General features: G+C 41.9%; 1 protein-coding gene across 1 annotated transcript; it reads left to right on the top strand.

The window, feature by feature from the left end:
- Positions 1-9036: 9036 nt before the first annotated feature.
- On the top strand, positions 9037-23379 carry prdm2b (PR domain containing 2, with ZNF domain b). Its single transcript, XM_084063492.1, has 4 exons — positions 9037-9239; positions 13928-14038; positions 15298-19877; positions 21462-23379. The coding sequence occupies exons 1-4, from the start codon at positions 9083-9085 to the stop codon at positions 21474-21476; spliced, it is 4863 nt and encodes a 1620-aa protein (XP_083919618.1). The 5' UTR covers positions 9037-9082; the 3' UTR covers positions 21477-23379.
- The last annotated feature ends 1130 nt before the right edge of the window (positions 23380-24509 follow it).

The raw sequence follows: 24509 nt of genomic DNA, 5'->3' as shown, positions 1-24509 counted from the left end.
CTATGTGAGTTTGGTGTTCTCTCTCAGAATGCTATTCTCAGCCTCTGTCATATAGCAAGCAGAGGGGCCTGTCTTAAACCATCTTTGGAGGCTTTGCAAAATTGTTGGCATTTTTTCCCATATGTACTACATAACAATATTTTGTTATGTTCAACACATTTGCCAATAAAAATAAAAAATATAGACATTTCTAAAGTTGTGGTGGTAGAACTTTATGAAATAAGGGAGAAACCCTACATCCACGAAGAAGACATCACATCTGGTTGTGGGATGTTCTAGGCCTATGTGTTGACTTTGGTGAAAATATTGAAACAGTCAGATGAGGCTTCACCATGTAATTTCTGCAAATGGGATATTCTGGAGGAAAATCAAACAAAGTTCATGAGTCATGACTGGGGATTAAATAAAATGAATGCTGCGATGGGTGTAAAAACGCAATTTAACAATGGCATGGTAGAAAGATCCACTCATAACAATAGAAAGGAATTTATGAATGATAACTATGAAAGGAACAGTAGCAAAGAGAAACATCTTGTTTTGAAGTGTTTGTTGTGCCACTGTGTGATTGATAGCCCACATCTCATTTACACCATAAGGAACTTGTATCCATAGAAGATGACAACAATGCTGTGTAATTAAATTAACAATACTTTCGTCTTAATTATAATTTCATAGACACAATAACATATAACTTTACAGTATGAGCCTGAGGAAATAAACATGTGCTAGGGCCCTGTGTGTTGGCCTCTTGCTCAATTCTCTGAATTCAGATGGTTTTCAGTGGATAGCCTACACATGGACTTCTTGTTCGTGGTTGAAGAGCACCCTCTTGTGGCCACAGACACTACAGTTATGTAGACTCAGAGGGTTGAGCAAAGTGAGGCTACTGTACAGCATAAGATAGATAAGCATTGTAGGAAACAACAGCATTGGTTACTTGTTTTATGCTCTTGAAGAATTTTCAGCTTCAAACACTATGTCGGCTACCATAGAATGTTTCAGAAATAACACAGCCAAATTTAAATTAGCCAAACTAAAATGTATTTTTGAAAGAGTGTTTGTTGTGTAGGTACATATGCATATTGTGAGGGAAATAATGAAACAATGTGGTACAGATAAACAAGACTTTTACTTTTATGCAGTTTGCCTTTAAAACTACATTTTTAAAGGTGTCATTAGCAGCACATATTTTGAAACCACAATTTTGAAACCACAATATTCTTCAAAACAATTAAAACTATATGTTGTTCCTATTGCATCAGTGGACTTCAGCAGAGATAGAAGTATTCTGACTAAATGCACACAAATATGAAAGAAAAGATCAAAATGTCTAATTTGTGTTTTTATTCCCATTTTGTTTGTTTAAGTCCAGTTAAATGATACTGTAACAAAACAAAATAAGCTTATTCTAGGCAAAGCTAGAATAGGAAAAAAATGATTGTTCCTAATAATTGCTATTTGGTTGCAGTAATTTTGTAGTAGCCATTTTGTTCACAAATAAGTCTCATAGCACATGTGGTTTACTGTGTAGACCAGTGTCCCAAACTTTTTATAGCTCAAGGCCCAAAAGAGAAATTAGATTGCCTGGTACCCAAACTAGTGAACATAGCAGATCTACAAGCTCACAAGACATGAGCTTGTAGATTGGCTATTTCACTACTTCTTAAACATTTGTTTTCTAATTAATGGATTTGTTTCAATTCATGAAATTATTTTAAAATATCATTACATTTAAAAAAAAATCAAGAACAATGTTTTTATTTTTTGACATTTAGTTGTCACCCATAAAACTGTGTCCGCGACACACAAATGGGTCCCGACCCACTGTTTGGGAAACAGTGGCGTAGACTACTCAACACACAACAGCTTCTTAAAGATCTCTTTGTAGCCTGACTTCTACATCATTTCCCCATCGATTGTCACACGAGCAGCAAGCTGCCTCTCCCAACTAGATCCGATCCCAATGAATGAGTTATTGGAGAGGCTTCCGACTCAAGCCTCCAATGATCCGCCATTTTCAGCAGATTGAACGCAGGTAGAGCAAAAATCACAAGCCCCCCCCCGGTCAAATAAAACAGGTAAGTGCATCTACAGTCAGCTTTCTCAAACCGCCCTACATGGGACAACATTGGAAAAAAGAAACGACCTCAAGCCACCTTTACTCCGATGATGATGAGCATCCAAGAACAGAACCGCGGTCGAGTCAATGGCCAGCCAGGAGGATAATAACAATAAATGTCATCCTTTATGTGCGGTTTGGTTTGGTTTAGTCGTTTAGATATTCACGCATACTTCTTTTCGCTCAACTTTTTGATTGACAGCTACATTTTAGTCCGCTTTTGACTGAAGGAGTCTGATGTTCTGCTTGTTGTTAGAGAACATTTAAAAATGTCTCATTTACTCCAGTCTCCAGCACTGGTGGATTAATAGGCATTAGGCAATCAAATTAATTGGCAAATTAAAAGTTTCTGCATTTCATCTATCCACTGAATAGCATAGTCAACGAACGATGCTCACATAGGCCTGTCTGATATAGCGTTTCGAAAAAGGTTGGATCTTTTAAAGTCTACATTTGTGTTAGGAATTAGGTTACCTAGGGACTATTTGGGAGGTTTCTTTATGGTAACATTATTTATAAACCCACAGACCATGATAAGCAGGCTGAGCTGCCTATCGTGTTTCTTCACAATTATCCTTATGCCGGGGGACGGGTTGAGAGAATAACTGATGCCAACGGCCATTAATGCAAACTTTCTTGATTAAGCTATAAGGCTAAGCAATAACCCAAATACCACACACTATTATGAATAACTGGACATCAATTTCATATAGCCTACTATGGGGTAGAGTTCAGAAAGCCTATTACTTTAAATAAAGTATAAGTCAACTAATATATTGCCCTTGTGGAAATTACCATATGAACATCATCACTGATTGTATTTCTTTAATCATTATTTCTTCTTTTTATCTTTAGATGCCATGTGAAAGAAATCCCCTCCAATTTGATGTATGCTGGACTGTTTAAACAGGTGATAGCCTTCTTCTATATTCCAAATTACTTGTCACATGATGAGATCAATTATGACATATCATGAACATGGATATTTGGCATTTTCCTTCCTAGGCATAAAACAGAAGTCTGCCATTATTTCAGGTGCACGAGATCATGGCTAATGATGGGACTGTGGAAGAACTGGATGAAATTCCACCCCATGTGTGGAAGGGATTGCCTGACTATATGAAACTGGGACCATCTGCTATTAATCAAAACCGTATAGGTGAGGAGACAAATGTGGCTGTACCTTACTTTGATTATCACATTTTTCACCGGCGTTTAAAATAGGATAACATGTTGATTTTGCCAGGGCGTCAGTGGCTTAGGAGGTAGATTGGCTGCTTGGGAATAGGAAGGTTTCCGGTTTGATCCCCTGCTCCCCTCGGGTATCAAAAGTGTCCTTGAGCAAGACACTGAACCCCCCCCCCCTTTAACCTTTATTTACCCTGGGGAGGTTGGCTGAGCACTTAAGTGCTCTTTTTCATCAACGCCCTGTGTCACATGTACTCATAGACATTTAAACCTGGGAACTGCCCTGTACAACCACAGTCTTATACTGCAACTGAGCAGTTTTGGGGTTCAGTGCCTTGCTCAAGGGCATTTCAGCAGTTCTGGGGAGGGGACGGTTAACTGGAAGGCTCGCCACCATTTACTCCGCGGACCGCTCGCCCCCAGCGGTTCATGTATTCTTGTATTTGTTTTACTGAAGTTAATGTTAGGAATAAGGTTAGGTTTAGGCATAGTTTTACTGAGGTTACGTTTAGGAATAAGGTTAGGTTTAGGCATAGTTTTACTGAGGTTACGTTTAGGAATACCTGGTGGCGACCGTTCCGAGGTTGCCGGATTTGACCCGGGGCTGCGTGATCTTAGGCGAGTGTTCTTGTATTCGGGGTAAAAGTGGTGACCATTCACTTCCCCATCCAGATTTTTCCTGCCAGTGTGGGAGATCGAACCTGGAACCTTTAGGTCACACACTGCTCCCAATGAGAAAGTTGAGCAAGCCAAGGTTAGGTGACTTTACCGCCTTCACGCCTTGGAGTAAGCTTTCTCTGCAAAGCTTTTCAACAAATGAATTATTTTTGAGAAGTAAAGTTATGTCATCCGATTTCAAATTCTTCATATTTACTAATGCAAATATAATGGCCTAATTAAAGGGAAAGTTTCCTTGGCCAACTACATTGCACATATTGTACCAGGCTGGAATGTGTTCTGTATTTACCCTATCCTAACTATTAGGAACAGTGGACAGCTATTGAATAGCGCCCAGGACTTTGCTCAAGGACTTTTTGTTACAATGCCGGGTGAAGCCGGGATTGAACCAGTAACCTTTCATGGCGATCACTCTTTCTCCTCCTGAGCCACTGTAACTTTAAACCTCTAAAGTTGGCCAGGACCCTTTCAAATTGCATTATAAAACAACATGTGAGAAGCCAGAGGGTTAACCACTTAAAGCCTGAAGTAAACGTTGCTGTCAGAGGTCCCCCAGAGGTCTTAGCTTGGCCCACTCCTTGTTTCCCTCTACACCAAATATCTTTGCCGAAAATAGCTTATATACAAGCTCATAATGCAACACAACATGTTGTGAGCTTGTGGATCTGCTATTTTTGCAGAATGTTTGCATAGTATGACTTTGTGGTGGAATCTCTTGTGAGCAAGGCCAAGATGAGCAACGATGACAGACCAGTCCGCATGTTCTCTATTAATTCAACATGAAGTACACTTTACAATATTCTAGGTCTAATCTAGCACGCGGCAGAAGCAGGCAGCTCCCATGTACTTCCTGGGTGCTTATATACCATCCCTATCAAGCAGACAGACTCAAACCTATTCTTACCTACCACTCAAGGTGTTTCAATATGAGCATCCTGCCTCCATCATCAGAATTCATGTTGCAGTCCTAATATGTCCAGTCTCATCTCTATTTGAATCACAGACCTTTAGACACAGTGGCTGGTCATTGTGACCATACTAGACATCATATTTGTCATGATGTTGCATTAATCTTAATATAGCATTTCAAGCGAGACAGTGATCTAAGTCTGTCTAACCAATAAACATATGTGAGTATTTACTCAAATGCATACACACAATGTACAATATGCATTTTGATTATCACTGCATATAGAAATTCCCTTACAACATGCCAGAATAGGTTCATGTGGCAAATGTAACCTATAATGTTATAAGTCTTGGTTATGGCTAGACTGTCCTACATTTGTATTCCCAGGTGTCTGGGCCACTCAGGCCATTCCTAAAGGCAAGAGATTCGGCCCATTTGTAGGAGAGAGAAAAAAGAGATCTCAAGTGACGAGTAATGTTTACATGTGGGAGGTAAGCAAAACGCTGTTCTTTTGGTCCACCGCACAGATTTGTATCTATTCTACTGTAGCAACCACAACTAAAGCCTGAGTTATACTTAGTTCTACACCGGTGTCGTGCACTGAAAATAGCCAATCTTATCTTGTAGATGGGCTATATTGTGTGCGACACCTGCAACGCGTTGTGAGGTTGTAGATCAGCTATTCTTGGTGCTCAGCAGCACATGACGCGTTGTGAGGCTATAGATCGGCTATTTACGGTGTGCAATACCAGCATGCAATTAAGTATAAAACCCTATAAAACAGGCTTTAGCTCTGTATCTAGAAGATTGTATTCCAACCTACAGTATATGAAGCTATAAAACCATTTAAAAGTATGTCTAATTCACATTGCTGTGAAGGATAAAGTGTTAAAACATAGACCATGGCTGTGTCTGAAATGATTCACTACTCCCTACTCGCTATATAGGGAGTTACTGTATGTGTAGAGCACTGAAAAAAAAGAAATAACTTTTGTACACTACTCGGGTCGCTGTTAATTACTTTATTGCTGTCACAGAAACGTGCCAGATCAAGGTAGGCTGGTAGACCATTCATAATAAATACCGGCATGCATTTTTTACGCCGTGGCTCCAACGGAGGGGACACACACCCTAGAACAGTGGTACTCAACCTGTGGATTGGGACCCACATGATTTTGGGGGGATCCCCAGATGACAGTGAAGTGACAATTTAAAGGTAGGGTAAGTGATTTTCTTTGGTTAAAATAAGTGTTAAATAGCTCTATATTCTGATAGTACTCATTGCTAAAGAGTGTTTGTTCATTATTAGGAGTCTCCTTGTCTCTCCAGCTCTTTATAAAACAGAAAATGCATTTTCGTTTCAGTTTAATTTCCAATTTTATCCAATCAGGATAGAGAACTCAATCAGGATACAGATTAAACAAGTGAAATTGGAAGTGATGACACTAAGAAATGAGCAGGTAAAATTGGAACTGGAACACTATAAAAGTGAAGCTTAAAAATGGGTACTTTATCCTGATTGGCTGAGATTTTGACACCTACCGGAAAATGTATTTTCTGTTTATTAAAGAGCTGGAGAGACATGGAGACTCCTGTTACTGAACAAACACTCTATAGCAATGATTACTCTCAGAATATAGTGCTTTAACCTTTTAACAAAATACTTTTTGTTTTAACCAAAAAATATCACTTACCCTACCTTTCAGGACTTTTTAATACCTCGAAAAAAGAAAGAAAAGAAAAAGAGCATCACTGCATCAAAGGTACTAAACAAACTATACTATAAAAACTGGTTAAACATTGACCAAATTGTCAAAGAATATAAGAGGCAAAATGTATTAAAATAGCCGATCTACAAGCTCACAGTCACAACGCCTCTGTGAGCTTGTTGATCTGCTATTTTCACAATATTTATCTGTGGAACTACATTCCAAGTGCTTGTCAGGGTAGGGGGGTCCCCAGTTCAAATGATTATTTTGGGGGGGTCACGGCCTGAAAAGGTTAAGAACCACTGCCCTAGAAGAGGGTCTACGTGTAAACTACTGGACCGATCAGCACCACATTTCTTGTGCCTGTAGGCAACCCTAACCCTAGATATTCTTCAATTTTTAGCGGCGCTAGCCGCTCCTGCTCTATACCTGACTTTGTCCGTGTGCGTACGTCAACGTTCTGATTGGTCAGGTGCGTCAACAAAGTGATTGGTCAAGCTTCACGTGACACATGGCTATAAACACATTATAAACACATATCGATGACAAAATGTATCAAAGGCGCCGCTACCTTCACACAGGGTGTGATTTTTTTTGGTTGTACTTTGTGAAATATTCAACTTTTTTATAATTTAATTTCGTACTGGAAGTCAAAGGAGAAGCAAATTACTCCATATTTGGAAGTCAATATGACATCACAACCATGACATCACACTATAATACGACATTTGAGATCCACATGGAAGACATGCCGTTATTAGATCTATCTTGTTGTGGTACATACTTATACTGGGTGTATTTTCCTAAATTAATAAAATGTATATGTATGATGGATTAAGCTGCTCTCTCTCCTCATCCTTCTGCCGTTTTTAGCGGCGCTAGCCGCTCTATACCTTTAGGTATAGAGCGGATATTAGCCCTCTATACCTGGCTTTTGCGTCAACGTTCTGATTGGTCAGACACGTCAACAAAGTGATTGGTCAAGCTTCACGTGACACGTGGCTATAAACACATTTAAACACTTATTGATGACAAAATGTATCAAAGGCGCCGCTACCTTCACACAGGTGTGATTTTTCTTTATATGCTTGATGCTGTACTTGGTCAGTGACCATCGGTTGTACTTTTTAAGTATGCATGGCGTACGGTGAATAGACTACGGTATATGGGCTAGAGTATACTAATTCCCACTGTACATTCGGACAGCACTACACAATAGTGAACTTTAACAATAGTGCTTTTGGACAGAGACACATGTGTTTCAGCTAGGGATGCAAATTATCAATCAATTCATTAATTGATAATTGATAACCTTAACTGATAAGCGGCTTTTTAAAAAAAAATCTGATTATCTTAATTTCAGATTTTAGAAAAATCCAAAAAAATAGTGCTTAGGAGCCGAGATACAGCCTTTTTCAGTAAGTTAAACAAGAAGTGAATGGAGCAGAACATCTTCAAATCATCATATCTTGGGTTCTGAACATTAAAAAACAAATAATAACAATAATATTTTTTTCAATTAATTGTTAATTGTTTGATTTAATCGGATAATTTCTTAACGGTAGTTAATCGGTAGTTAATCGAAAATCGATTAACTACCTTCTAACGTCCTTCTCCTTAGAGAAGGACGTTCCTTGTTTTATAACATCCTTTCTGTTGTTGTGCTGTCTAGGTTTATTTTCCGGCACAGGGCTGGATGTGTGTGGATGCCACCGACCCCATGAAGGGGAATTGGCTGCGTTACGTGAATTGGGCCCACTCTGCTCAAGAACAGAACCTTTTCCCACTGGAAATCAACAGAGCCATTTACTACAATGTGTTACGGGTAGGTTATACTGATACTGCAGTGAAACTAATGTAAATAGCTCCCACGCCCTGTGGGCACATACAGTAGACGGGCAGGAAAGCAGAGACTCAAATTCTATTGATGGGGGGGGGAGTCAGTGCCTTCAGGAATCAAGATTATGATGTCAGAACTGTATTATCAGTATATAAACTCTTAATGAACCAACCCTATCTAGTTTGTGGAAAGGGGTCCCCCATTGGCCTGTACTTTCTGACTTTCTAACCCCCCCCCCATCACCGAAAATACCTGATCTACAAGTTCTCGACGTGTTGCGTTGTGACACGTTGTGAGCTTGTAGATGTGCTATTTTTGCTTAATGTTAACCTATTATGATAGGCCTAGAATATGGATGCTTGGGTTCATATGTATTTAAAAAAATATCACAGTATGTGAATACATTCTTATAGACACGATCTGGACTCCCCCATCATCTTGACATCTCGATAAGAGCATTTTAAAGTGTCTTGAAAATAATGGTGGTTACAGCATCCAGCCCTTCATCAAAACAATGCCAAGTTCCTCCCTCCTCCACACCCCCCTTTCCTTTAGGATTTGACAGATTAGATGCACAGTGTTGGCCCAAATATTTTTTCCTCCTCGTCTCTCTCAGCAAGGCGGTGTGTGATTGGTGTATGTTGTCATCTCTCATTGTGTTGCAGCCTATAGGGCCAGGAGAGGAGCTGCTGGTGTGGTACAGTGGAGAAGACAGCCCTGAGATAACAGCTGCACTAGAGGAAGAAAGACTCAGCAGCCTGGGCAACAAGAAAAATCCACCCAGGGCAAAACGAGGTGAGGCCTGCCTTGTTGTGGTGTTGTGTGTTTATTTTTTTTTAAACTACGTGACATTTCTATTCGATGTCCTTCGTAGCTGTACGTTTTAAAGCGAACAGAAGTCGCCTGGTTTCTTTGCAAGCCCTTGTCGAAGTTGTATCCCAACAACACGTTAGCTTGTTCGTTAGCTACCGAGGCTAGTCGCTACTAGCCGACCGACTGTCGGTTGGTTGACGATGTGTGTGTGAGTGTCTGGGGGCTTTTCCTTTACTTTACACTTCGGAGCGTGAAACTCGTCGTTTTGCAAGCGCATTTGAGCCCCCAAACGGCACGTATTGAGGACCCCATCCCATTTCTGCGGTACACGGAACTACCCAGAACGGCACCCGAGCAAACTTTTTAGCAGCTTTTTGTGGCTGTTAACGCTGATGGTGACGTTTCGAGGATGTGACCTTTCCTGAGTTTCAGGAGCACGAAAGGCAAGCCATCCATCGGCGGAGAGACTCACTCCAGTTTGATGATGGCCTATAGCTTATAGTTAGCGAACTAGCCAGCTATTACACGACTCGGAGCTGTGTTTGGAAGCTGCTGTGGATTCCACACAGGCCACGATGGCTTTTTAGGTGGATTCACAAATGTGCCTGTTGTCTGTCACAATACCGTTCAGAAACATCCGCTTTTTAGCCCGTGGCCAAGCCAGGTATGTATGGCAAGTTAGCATGCAAGCTAACCAGTGTTGCCAGGTTGGTTTTTTATAAGCGACGTTGGACTTCTTTTTATGTTAAGTTGCTTGTCAATATTGGTGGTTGCGGGTTTGTTTGGGCTTGTTTCTAAAGCATAGCTGCTTGTTTAGGCTTGCTACCAAAAATAATAATTATTTAAAACAGTGTTTTTTAAAAATAAATCAGGAAAATGTTTAGTGGCATGCAGGGAGCATTTGTGTTGAGAGAGTGTTTCAAGAATATTCCAAATATTCCACATGTTATTGCTAGAGTTTTTGAAAATAGCAGAAGCGACGTGTTGTGAGCTTGTAGATCTGCTATTTTCAAATAGCCGATGCATATAGGTTTAGATAGTGCTCATGTGGCCCATAGTCGCTTCTTTGGGGCTCGTTTTCCTAGACCTGGTTGCTTGTTTCTCTCTCAAAGTATGGCAACACTGAAGCTAACAGGCTAGGTCAAGGCTGGACGTGACAGACATCTCGTACAGGGTACAGATCATGGCAAGCTGACTGGAAATCGAAGTAGATCATCATTAATAAACGATTATGTCGGTACAGAATAGAGATAGTTTATCACTGATTGTAATTAATTAATAGTTATTGTGCTATTTTAAGACTATTTTAAGACTAAAGTGTTTACATCCTGTGTTGCCAGGATGTAAACGCCTGCAAACTTTTAAAGGTATCCGTTAAAAATGAACGCCAATGATAGACAAGTTAACATTTTCATTTGAAGTAGCTAGAATCTGAGAACACTATGGAAACTAAAACGGTGCAGACGAGCCCCCTGATTAAACAAAGTACAGACCACAAATGGAGTCCCACCTTTCCTGTCCAATATGCAAACACTGATTTAGCTGACTAGAAATGTCTTTTAAAGTAGTCAAAATGAACTTTGGACACAGTGTTTCATAAAGGAAAATCGCATCACTGCAACAGTGCTATTCAAAGTGGGTTCACAAAGAGGAGAACAACTAGATAGATAACGATGTATATTGTGAGATATCTGATATCATCAGTTGGTGTCTATTTTTGATAAGGCTTTGGCTCTGCATTGTGTCGTCAATGTTTTTGACAACATAATTAAGAACTGAATAGATTCTTTCCTTTTAGTTTAAATTGTGTCAAAGTTAAGTCTTTAGTAATCCAGGGGAGAGAGCACAAACACATTGGTATGAAGAGCCAGGGCAATAAGGTCATGACTCATGTGGTTATTGGACTGTGCAGGTTGAAGAAAGGCTGCTAAGATTTATTATTTACAGATACCAGTACCACAAGAAAATGATATGTTTAGGCCTCACTAATATTGTCACTAAAGTTACTTGTGTGTTATGTAAAACTTGTAGTAAGCTAGTTGTAATCTATGTAGTAAGCTAGTTGTTATCCAACAACAAAATATAGAAAATCTGATCTTTCTCTGGAATTATTTTCAGATGCCACAATGTAAAGATTGTGTAGGGCGAAAGTTTGGCCCTAGGCCTACATCTTCTGTATGTGAAATGTTTTATTGCGTTTAGAAATAGTGTTGCACAATCACATTGTCATACTATATGATGTTTTACTTTTGAATGGACACTATTGTTGAGGGAATCTTTAAATAGATATAATCCTACAGGCAATAGCCTCTGGTACAGTCTTCTCCTTAAATACTGCATTGCAGTGCCTTTTTGGCTGCTCTGTAGTAAAGTGCATAGTGAAGGTTGCACAATTTAGCCAACTAATCTTACTCAGTTTTGTCTAACTTCAACCCGTCCGCCACATTTCTAAACATGTATGCACAGCAGGGTTTGATGTTACATACATATTGAGTTACTGTCTCACAGTCAAATTAAATTGAGCTGTATAGGCTTGTTTTAAATAGTATGTTATTCCAAATCCTAGAAGCATTTTGTTGTAAATTAATTGAGCGGTGTAGGCTTGTCTTAAATAATAATAGTTATTCCAAATCCTAGAAACATTTGGTGTGCTATTGCTGAAGCAGAATGCCTTTGACCATACTGGTCAGATGACTGACCTGCAGCATGTGTTTCTGAGGCATGACTTTGGCTTTGTGGGCCAGGACAGATGACCTTGTTGTCACAGTAACTCCAGTGATGACTGGGTGTGTAAGCGCACACACAGCCTCTTGAGACCGAACAAGCTTGAAATTCAAAATGGTCTCCTACTCTGGGAACCTCTGCTCGTTGACACAGACATATTATATCTTCTTCTTTTCTGGTTATTTGATAGGGACAGATGCAGTATACATACACACTAAGAGTGGCTACCCAATGCAAGTCCATGAGTGTTTATAGCATATGTTAATTTGGAACAGGCCACACCTGTCCCAGGTATATTTATGTGATACTAGACTGTGTAGTTACAGTATCAAGTCCGGAACGAGCAAGTTGGAAATGCATGCCCCACCCGGTTATGCATTACCCATTGTACCTGTTGTGGGTACTCATCAGAGTACCCAGTGTGCTACACACTACCATGACCAATCAACTAAATGGAGACACTGACACACACCAAGTTTAATGTTGTTTGGTCGGCTGGTGCTCGCGTTGTACCAGGGACAGACACACACAGGTTTTATGAATTTATAGCTAGATGTAAATAGATGTCATATTATTCAGTAGGTGTTTGAATCTTTTGGTATGTATCCCACAATTCGATTCCAATTCTTGGGGTCACGATTTAAAATGATTCCCCATCAAATTGAACTTTTTATGTTAAATTATTAGGCCCACCTGGTCGTCCTTTATGACTGATATCAGGTAGCTTGCAAATTATATACATCTATAACATTAGGCTAACTTAACAATCTCAACTTTCCCCATCCCCCAGTCTGTTTACCCGTGCAAATTAGTTCAAAGAACATCGTCACTTGGGGATCCAGTCAGACAGGGTGAGGGTCAACAAGAGGGTTTGAATTAAGTGTTGCTGTAGTTTTGTGGACCATATACATTAATAATCACACGCAGGTCAATTGACCCTCCAGCCTATAGAAACGTGTCCGTGAGGATGCAGGCAATTATGTGCAAGCTATCCATCTGGGGTATGGGATGTACCGCTCCTGACTGTCAGCTGCACACATGCAACCACATTATAATTTGTATCCTAGCTGATAATATAATCACCAACATTGTCTTGTCAACATAGTCTTGTTGATTGGGGAGATTTTTAAAGATCATTTGCAACATGTGTCTTCCACACACAGAGTTGTATTATTATACACATGGAGGGAGAGACCGAGTGATGGAGAGAAAGAGAGCTGCAGATATACATAAGTGCATCAAAACGCTTGCTTTCAATTATGACAGAGCTGGCTGTATTTGTTCCTGCTCCATTTTAGCAGCCAACCAGAAATGGACAGAGTGACACAGCCGTTAGCAGCTACTAGTAGCCACACTGCTTGTTGCACAGCAACTACGGAAGATGGGAAGACAAAAGTCAAGTCAATCTGAACTTTTTGGGGGAGAAATTTGGGAAATTGTGAAAATGTTATATGGATACATTTTTAACTTGTCTTACTTGTAGTATCATTGCATTTGTGCTAATGATTGTTCTACAGCTTAGTTCTTGCTTTAGGGATTGGCTAATAAGGCTACTAGGCAAAGCAGGGACTGGCCTTGGGCTTGCCACAATGTTTTGAAACAGTTGGCCTACACTAAACAGGGTGTTTAACAAAGCGTGTCCATGTTATGTAGCAAACATTTTACGGCACATTGTCATTATATTTTATTATTGTTACTACTATACCTTTTTTTTATAAAAAATCTCCAAAATGAAAGTTACAGTTGAAATGTCATTCTTGGTGCTAAAACTGTCAAAGATCTGCAAGGCCCTTGTGAACTTGGTGGTGTAGACTGTACTGCAGAATGCAGAGCTTTTTTGTTTTTCATCTTTTCTCTTTGTGTTCGTGTTTACATTGTAGACCTATGCGTTTGCTTTAGATCGAACCTGTTGTAATGTATGTACTGTATGCATTTCTCCCAAACAGCAAGGAGAAAGGTGCTGGAGAGAGCCAGACAGGCTGGTTTGGGTGGATTCCAGGGGCTCAAGCAAACGAGCAGAACCAAACTTCTTATCACAGAGATGTGGGATGGGGAAGGTGAGTTGTCCTTTTATCATTGAAACTCAGTTTTTTTTAAGACTCACTGTGTCTTTTTATGTTAAAATGACATTGGTATCAGTGTATCCTGTCATGTTAACAGGTTTGTTGCTTTGAATTCCATAAGTAGTCAGGGTGTTCCACTAGTGTAGATAATGTCCAGCTGGGTAAAAAAAAGTAGCCAGCTGGGTGCACGTGACTGCGGTGGGGGGAATGGATGGTCTGTCTGACATTTTATTCCTTTATTTATTTTTTACATTTTTATATATTATTAGGTCTCTAGCTGGTTGTGTGCCAGAAACTCATTTGCCCTTTTATCCATCATTCTGATCTGTTGGTCAGAATCACCCGATCAAATTATTATACACATTGCGCTCTGTTTATCTCCCAGCAGATCTATGAGTTTGGCACACATTGCGCACGCAATGTGCGCTGAGCTTGTATTGTTACGTGACCATCTTAAACCACGTGTAAGGGTCCATTTGTACATTCTCAGAGTGGGTGGCAATGCAAGTCATTACTTGTTCTTTTTTGCAAGATTTTTGAGAAGTTGCCATCACACTATGGAGTATAAATGAGGCTTATATTTGGCCCAAATCTCGTTTAACCTCAGCGATCGTCTCGGACCTAAATGTAATCCGATTCGTAATTTAACATTGGTGGCGATCTACCATAACGTAAGCAACCAAGGTTTACCAATGTGCTGGATGCCTGGACTTGCATGTGAAATAAAGAAATGATCAGCTCGATAAAATCGCTGATTTAATATAAACATCTATTCATAATCTATCATATTTTGGTCATAGGCAAAAAGTTTAAAAATGTTCACAAATAGTGAAAATAGCATTTATGTAAGATATGCAGAAATCCCAAAAATATTTTCAATGAATCTATTGAATAATTGCTAAGAAAATAATAGTTTCAGCCCTAGAAACATACACCAAGCAAGTATTGTAGACCAATGCAAGCGTTTAGTGACAGGCGGTGTATATTTTGTTTTTGTGACAAATGCTCAGAGTAACACACTTGGATGTGAGGCTCCTTATGTCATTAGCATAATGAGTTTTAGGGTGACCAGGCAGGAGATGCATCAGTACGCCCCAAAAGCAGCAATAAAGCGGGAAACTAAATGTTTAGAGTTTGGATGTGAGAGAAGACCAGGCAGGAGATGCATCAGTAAAAAAGTGGAACACCCTAGTAGCTTGAAAAAGCCTCACACTGATGTATCTAATACATTCTCTCCAATAAATTCTCTCCAGGTCCTAATGGTGAGGACGAGAGGCCGTCGTCACAAGGGCCCTTGCACGGTGTCCAGGAGCCTTCTCCACTGGGAAATGCTGACCACACAGTGATGCAGGACACGTCTGTGGTAATGACGGGATACAGGGAGGCTGATGTCAACAAAGTGAAGGGTCCAGCTGAACCCCAGCAGCTATTTCCCATGCAAACTGCACAGCAGTTGTCTGCGGCTGAGTTGATGCAAAATAATAATCGGCCTGACCCTTTGTGTGGTCACATGGGTGAAAAGAGTGCTAAGGACCTGCACTTTGGGACACAGTCCGCCTCCCTTCCAGAACCAGATGCTGATCCTGACCTTGACCCTGACCCCGACGGCGACCTTGAAGATGACCCCCATGGAGAGTCTCATCCCTGTCAGCACTGTGAGCGACATTTTTCCACCAAACAGGGCTTGGAGCGCCACATCCACATCCACACCACTGCTAACCAACAAACGCACGCCTTCAAGTGCCGCTACTGCGGCAAGTCCTTTGGCTCACAGGTGGGGCGGAGGCGGCATGAGAGAAGACATGAGAATGGGCCGAAGAAAAGGCCCGGTTCTCTGGCTGGGACAGCCACTGTTCTCAGTCCTGTGGTGCAGACCGACGGTTCAAGTCCCGACTGCACCAGCCCAACTAGTCACTACATAACCACTGGGTCCCAGTTTCCCGGGGGACCTCTGCAGAATGCAGAGGTTATGAGGAAGGAATCGGGGCATGATGCAGATCGTCCATTCCTACTGGATGAGAATGGCGACTCAAAAGAGCTCCACCCTTGCAAGTACTGTAACAAAGCTTTTGGCACTCAAATCAATATGCGTAGGCACCAGCGGAGAATACATGAACGTCACTTGCTGCCAAAGGGAGTCCGCAGGAAAGGCATGCTGCTACAGGAAAACCAACAGCAGCAGCAGCAACAGCAGCAGCAGCCGCCTGATGAATCCCCTAGCACCAGCCCGCCACCCGTCTATGTGCCCAGCGCAGACACAGAGGATGAGGCAGACAGAGAGGATTACGTGGTGGACGTATCCAAAAACATCTCAGAGAATTTGAGCTTCTACATAGATGGAAAAATTCTGTCCACCAGCACGGTTAGCACCTGCGAGGTGATCGAGGTAGATTCCAGATCAGCATTGTTTGGCCTTGATGCGGTTATCTTAAGCCCAAATCAGTTCAATCAGGCACTCAAAATCGAAGGCAGAAGCAACGTTGTGAAGCAGGTCTCCAGCATAGGCCAGCCAACATCAAAAAGGAGAACCTCTACTCCGCCACTCATTCCCACTCTGAAAATGGAAACAGAAACGGGTTCCTCCACATCTTCGTCGTCTTCCTCCACATCATCCTCGTCCAACTTGTTAGTGGGAGGAGTAATACCTCAGTCCACAGATTCATTAGCATTTCAAAGGGAGAAAACAGTCTATCTCTCCCCAAAGCTGAAACAGCTCCTTCAGACACAGGACAGCCAGAAGCCCACTATTGCCCTGATAGCAGAAAGCCATAGGCTGGCCTCCCCGCTGTCTGTCACCTCACTGCCAGGGGCCTCTGGCAGGTTCAAGAGAAGAACAGGCTCCCCTCCCTCATCTCCGCAGCTCAGCCCTGCACAGAAAGCAGAGAGCTGCAAAACAGAGGTGGGAAGCTCATACATGCTCAAGGTGCCAAAGCTGGAAAGCTACTGTGCATCCCCTGCTGGGAGCCTGTCGAGCAAGGACGACGGGGACACCATGAGCTCTTCTGGAAAGGATATGCGCAGCTGGTCTGCCTCTAATAGTGGGGGGAATTCCTGCAATCAACAGCCCTTAGACCTGTCCAGTTCTGTCAGCAGGAGAACTGACAGCTTTAGTAAGGTGCATGGGGATTCAGCTCTGGATCTAAGCATACATCGGAAGAGCACAGTGGAGCCTGAATCAAAAGGTCCGGCCCCACAGCCCCCATCTAAGAAAAGGAAGCCCAATACGTGCATGCTTGAGAAGGTGCTGATGAATGAGTACAGTGGTCTGACCTCTGCAGGGGACGAGGGCCCCTCCGCCTTGGCAAGCCTAGGCTGTTGTCAGTCTCTATCTCCTAATATGGCATTGGAATCGGCCCACCCCTCTCCACCCTCCCTCACCCCCGTCACTATGCACCCCCCCTCACCTGGCACTTCCAGTCTGACATCTCCGACACCACCTCCCCCTGTACTCCCCACGATACCCTCTCCCCCAGGCATGGCTGGCTCTCCACTCTCACAGCCCTCAGACTGCCCCACATCACGACCTCTCCCTGTCCTGTCTCCTAAAATGTCTCCCAAATCGATCGACTATAAGCGGCTGTCAGACGCAGAGGAGACATCATTAGCCGTAGAAAATCCAGATGATGGAGATGAGAGCTGTATTCCCAAGTCAGTGGACTCTGCCCCTCTAACGCCAGTCAAAGATCCTCACAGTAGTTCAACCACACCGAGCCAGCCTGAGCCCATAACAGAGACAGATATTCCTCGGACTATGAATGGTGAAGACATGCTTAACGGTAAACTGAGTCGAGATCTTGATTCAATGAATGAAGGGAGTCCCCAGTGCTCTGACGCTGCTGTCTCACCATCACAACCAGAAGCCTCGCCCTCACCCTCCCTTTGTCGTCCTCTTCCTGTATCACGTGACTCTTCCGCTCCATCGGCGTCAGCATCCATCACGCGCATGATAAAAGAGGAGCCCCCTCACTGCACGGATGAAGATTTGTCCGATTTGAACCCCACAACTCATGATGCCGTTGACTCTTCACCTCAGGATGGTGTTGACTCCTCAACTCATGATGGCGTTAACTTTTCGCCTCAGCCGCCTGCTCCTGAGAACCCCTCCGAGGAGCAAGCAGAGGACTCTGAGACGTATTGCAAGACGTTTGTGTGTAACGTCTGCGATGAGCCTTTCCGTTCCATCAAAGAGCTTGGCACGCACATCTCGGAGCACGCCTTGGAGTGGCCCTTTAAATGTGAGTTCTGCGTGCAGCTGTTTGGGGACGCTGCAGCCCTGCTAGCTCACCGGACGGCCCTCCACGGTGTGGGCAGGATATTTGTGTGCTCTGCTTGCTCCAAGGAGTTTGCGTTCCTGTGTAACCTGCAACAGCACCAGAAGGACCTGCATCCGAACGAGACATGCACGCACACTACGGTTGAGAGCGGAAAACTCAGGCTGCAGAACTACACAGACCCATCCAGGGCCAAAGAGGAAAGCAGTCCCTCAACGCCAGCACCAGAGACTTCTGAAGAGGCTGCCCCACGCAGTGAGTCTAATCTGACCCCTGAGGAGCCCGGTGTGAATGGTAAGAACGGAGATGATGGTCCAGAGGATCCCACCGAGGAGCTGTACACTACAATAAAGATAATGGCTTCAGAGGGAGGGAAGCCCAAATGTCCCGATGTCCGCCTGGGCATAAATCAGCACTACCCGAGCTTTAAACCACCTCCTTTTCCCTACCACAGCCGTTCTCACGCTGGGTCGGTAGCCTCGGCTACCAATTTCACCACTCACAACATACCACAGACCTTCAGCACTGCCATTCGCTGCACCAAGTGTGGCAACAGTTTTGACAACATGCCCGAGCTACACAAGCACATTTTGGCCTGTGCCAATGCTAGCGATAAGAAGCGTTACACTCCGAAGAAAAACCCCATCCCGCTTAAACAGATTGTGAAACCCCAGAATGGAGCGTTGTCGCCTGCTGCAGCTGGTGCGGGGCAAAATGCTTTCCGCAGAATGGGGCAACCGAAGAGGCTGAATTTCAGCCAAGAGCCTGTTGGTAAAACAAAAATGAGTTCTCTCAGCAAGAAGAAAAACCAGCTTATCCAGAAGGCAATTTCACAGAAAAATAAGGTCGCTAATACTGTGAAGAAGGGTGCTGTTAAAGTTGAAGTTGTAGAGCAGGAGGTGCATGTCTGTCCCCACTGCAGTCGGGAGTTTACCTATCCCGCCAGTCTCAATAAACACATTGCAGTCAGCTGTCCCAAGAAGCCCGTCATTAAAAAAGGCAAGAAAGGTGTTGCAGAGGTGAAAAAGGAAGCACCTCCAGATGTAGATAAAAGCATGAGCCTGAGGAGCAAAGCCTCAGATCTAGAAACCCAGCACGCCGTGCCAGAGCCGGAGCCGAGACCCCTGGGAAAAACCAGGGCCCGCAGCTCTGGTGCCGCAGAGCCTGAACCCCCGCAGACGAGTAAAGGAAAAAACGCTGCTCCGTTGCGCCGTCCCAAGAGGCCTGCCTCATTCCCAGCCTCCCCAGTATCCCCTGGCAAGAAAAGTAAAAAGGGCCAAGTTCAATCTTTACCTCCGACCCCCTCATCTTCAGACACTCCCAGTGACACTGCGCAACGGCCGACCATGAGAATGCAGCGCATGGGCAAAGAGCCTGCACCCAAGAAGGCAGGAGAGGTCAAACTGCCGCTACAGCAGTCGAAGAAAGAGGAACGGTTCTCTCTGCGAACAAGGGAGAGAGTGGGAGGTCCAGTCACCAGAAGCTTACAAATTGCCAACACAGTAGCTTCTGTGGAGGTGAAAACTGAGGAGCTTCCTTCCCAAGAGCCAAAAGAGACTCAGGTAGGCTATTTCCTTGAGGCCATTGAATTAATAAATACCTGAGCACGAATTAGAGCAATTTATGAATACAAGTGTCAGTTTTAAAACTCGATTCAACTAAATAAAAAAACAAATGGAATCAAACTGTGTTTGTATAGCACATTTCCAACGACCAAGGTTGGACCAAAGTGCTTCACAGAGCATATTAAAATACAGACGAGCAAGAAAAGAGAGAAATTAAAACGGAGGGAGAAAGAAAAGAAACATGACTCAACAAGAAAATGAAACGGCATATCAATATATGCAGCATATCAAAGGTAGGTAGTGAGGGCCAGGGTAATTGCGTGGTGAAGTGGCATTGAAAGCGAGCGAGAAAATAATTGTCTTCAGTAAGTTAGTGAATGTGGAGTGGCAGGTTGTTCCAGAGTCGGGGACCAGCCACCGCGAAGGCTCGGTCACCTTTGGTCTTGTAATGCGTATCAGGCACAATCAACAGATAATGACCACAGACTTAAATGTTTGGTAGGCAACATTCTTGTAATAAAATATTGTTAAAATGTCATAAGCTATTAATTACTAATTCAGACGTGAGCAAAAATATGGTTTGCCGCCTGGTTTGTGCAGCTTCAAAAGTTCCTATTCTGTGGCAACATTTTATTCAATGGGACCAAAGAAATAAAGGCCTAAGATCAGAGTATGATCAATTGGGGGGGGGGGGGGGGGGGGGAGAGAGCATACATAGATGGCAGGAGATGATGGATTGTTAAAGGTGTCAAATATTTTTTAATAGCTCTTTATTCAGATCAGTTCAGTAACGGGGCTCTCTCCAGCCCTTTAAATAGAAAATACATTTTCAGGTTGGGATAGCAATTGTATCCAGAGAACTCATACAGAATACATAGGATTAACAAGTGAAATTGGACATGATAAACAAGTGAAATTGGACGTGAGGGGACGGGGAAAAAAAGGAAAGAAATTGGCAGACATTTTTACTGAAACACAAAAAATGTTAAGCTAATAAATGATCTTTGTGCGGTTCTCTCTCCTGATTGGATTAAATAGGTATACCTATCTGATAATGTATTTTATGAAAGAGCTGGAGAGACCCCTGTTAGTACTATTGCATTTAGAAAGATGCTCTTATCGAGCGACTTACAAGTGTGAGCTCGAAATGGTAAACACTGTTGCAATGCTCAGAATATAGAGATTCAACCTTTTGACAAAAAAAAAAACTATTCTTTACTTTACCCATTAAGATTCTACAAATGCCTTCTAAATCAGTAGTTCTCAAACTTTTTTGGACCCCCAAATTGATATATATATTTGGCCGCAGACCCCCCCCATCTGAAAATATTCTGTGCCAGGGACCCCCTGAAGAGAAGATTTGTGTTTAAAAATGCAAACGTATTCAAACATTTTCAAAAATAGCAAATGTACAACCTTGCAACACTTAAAGACATATATAAGACAATAAAAAAACACCTTTAACATTTGGTGACAGACTTTTATAAATGCTGTTTTAGTTGAGTCATAAATCTTGACATCTTTAGTGCACAAATGAAAACGAGTCCTGATTACTTTCCTTTTTGTCTTGTACTTCTATAGGAGTCACTGAAGTGAGCCATGTGGACATTATGGAGGGGAATATGTTGGTCACCTCTCAGGATCTGCTCTGGACTAAGGCACTGACAGCAGCGCGGCTGACCTTTTTTTGCGGTGGGCACATTCACTCAAAACAAGTGAAGTCTGCTTATCTCTAATGCCTAGCTGTCTGTATCTTCCATTTATCTTCTGAACTGAGCCTGGATTTTTGACAGCCTTGCAAAAAAAAGGAGGGAGGGAGCAAACTGACTGTAAACGACAAGATAATATATACAATTAGTGTCATTACTTGACCCAAAACAGTACAATTAGGGTTCTGTTATGTTCGAAACAGTACAGTGAGCTTTCCGTTATGTTTAAAAGCTGATATATTGCAGATGGCAATCACATATCAGTTCACACACAACTGTCTATTTTTGCTCCATATTTCCCTGGTTTGGTTGTTTAGATCTTCAGATGTTTCCGGATCATCTTAATGCATGTACTGATTAGAGTATACTAGACGAAGCCAATTTCCCTGTCTCTCCCATCACCACTTGCACAAACTTCAGTTAATACATTGATTTGCAAATGAATATGTTTGATTTAAATGTCTGTAGTCAATATATTGTAGAATATTTTTAATTGGCAGTTTATTTTTTGTTTGGGGAAACAAAGATGAAAATGGCAGTGGCTTGCTGCAAAACATGGTCCTCAGGAACACTGTATATGTGTGTATGTTAAAATGTGCGTATGGATATTGTTGGATGTGTGGTCAACACAGCTATTCCTTTGATCTCAATCTCAAGTATATTTTTACTTGCTGTCTTGCATTTTTTTTTCATTTCTTATCTGAACATTAGAGCAGATAGTTTGTTGCAAAATTGGGGAATTATATTTTGTCACCCTGAAAATCTTGTCATTTACCAGTCTTGGAAGAACACTGCCACAGATGTCCGTTGTTTTTGTCTATTTGGGGTTCAGTATCTCTGCAAATCCTTAATTTTTATTCATGTGTCACTCGTATAGCCCAGCATTATCTTACTGCACTTTAAAATTAACATCTGCCAAAATTCTAGATTGATCAGTATGAAACCTGAAATAATTTGGTTAATATGTGAATGATGGAATGTATTCACTTCTGTTGCACATTACTGAAGCCTAATTTATACTTCATCGCTCAATGAAAATAATGGATTTGTTTTGTTGAGACATGGCCGTCCGAGGAAGTATAAGTTAGCCGTGACACTAGGTTGCCTCACTACATCTGTGCAACTTATTCATCAAAAGTATACTATAGCATGTTTGTTTTATTAAGCCTAAGGAGCTTAATACTTAGTACACCAATACGATACATGATTTAACTTGAACGTAAAAGACAGTGTGACATTTGATTTGAAATGGTTGCTGTCAAGGTTTTGGCACCTGGAGAAGACCAACCAGCATTAGCTACAGTGTTATGTTGTAAGTACGGCCTTGAAAACTCATTTACTTCTGTCCCAGGCTCCAAAATGTCATGTCGTATATAATTTATAGATAATTTCTGTATCTTAATGTTTGGAGGATGGTCACTTTTGTGTAGGTGAGTTGACCTGTTAATACATGATAAATAAGATATCCTTAAATCCCAATCGAAAATGAAGTGCTTTATTTTATTTTTTACTCATCCCATTTACAGTTCTCCCCCTTATCTCGCTCCGGACCATACTTTTATTCAATTGAGACAGCTGATAGGGCTGGTGCTCAAATCCTCGTAGCATGTTCTGCAAAAAGATATTGAACAATTTTGATTTAAAGCTAATTTATATTTCCTCATGAAATCTGTTTTGCCTTTCAGCATCAATATTATGTGTTTGAAGATGAACAAAGACAAATATCCCTATTGACCTCATAAGTAAAGCATTGCTGTAATTGACGTAATAAAAACCTTTTTCAATTTGGATTAAGCTTTTATTTTCCTTGCTTATAAGAGCCCCTGTCATTCCCGGATATATGCGTTGTGACTAGACTGGTAAGACAGGAATTTGTAGCAGAATCAAAATGAAAAACGCCCATGGCATTGAGCTGCATGGAAGTTTATATAACTTCAGGGAAACGGCTTGTAAATCTATCTTAATATCTTGTATTTCCATAGCAATATGTCCTGGCAGGTTTTGTGAATAATTTAGCAACTCATTTAAATGTGCTAACAACACCTGAACGACTACATTAATAACCAGGAGTGATTTTAAGTCCAGTACTCATTCATTTTGATAGATGTGTGTAGCTCTGCCAGACATTTCTTGATTTCCTTCTAGGCTAAACCCCATCTGACGCCTGTCAAATCGTGAAAAATGAATTTGGTCTGCTTTTTGAGTTGGATTGAATATATTGCACTAAAGATTAGATTTTAATTGAAGTTATCCCCAAGATCATCCAACCATGGTAAGCTTGCTTGTTGCTTTGAGAGCTGGGTCTATTTTGGGAGCAGCACACTTGTCACTGAGTTTGATATGCATACCGTAAATTATTACCTCCTTGTGTTACTGTTCTGTACTCACTTCTGGGAGGGCTTTTTCTCGATCATATCAGGAATTTCCACTCTAGTCTCTCAGCACATTAAACTATACACATTACTCCTCAGACACAAATGCCACATCCCTAAGCAGATAAGTTCTACCTGACTTGCTCCCTTAACTTTTCTTTTCTAGATACTTTTTCAGGCATTTCTCCTTTACCAGACACCAGACTGGAACGATGGGGCAAAGTTCGAGGAGGAGACACAGGTCAGAACCCATGACGATTAGCCTAGGCTTTTACCTACATGGAATGCACTGACTGGTATCAGAACATTTTATGTATAACTTGTTTATAAAGTCAGTCTGTATTGAATAAGGACTACTGAACATAAAATGTTTGTATTATGCGAACTGATGAATACTGCTTGTACTGTACAGTAACATTTTGTTGGTCTAAAATCCTATGAACCCTAGCAATTCTGGGCATTCATAATATGCCAATGTTTGCTGAAAATAGCTGATCTACAAGCTAACAACGCTTTGAGCTTGTTGATCAGCTTTTTTCGGTGAAAAC

The sequence above is a fragment of the Gymnoscopelus microlampas genome (assembly GCF_963454915.1).
Source record: "Gymnoscopelus microlampas genome assembly, chromosome: 7".
Taxonomy (NCBI): Eukaryota; Metazoa; Chordata; class Actinopteri; order Myctophiformes; family Myctophidae; genus Gymnoscopelus; species Gymnoscopelus microlampas.
This window is presented reverse-complemented; position numbering and strand designations above follow the sequence as displayed.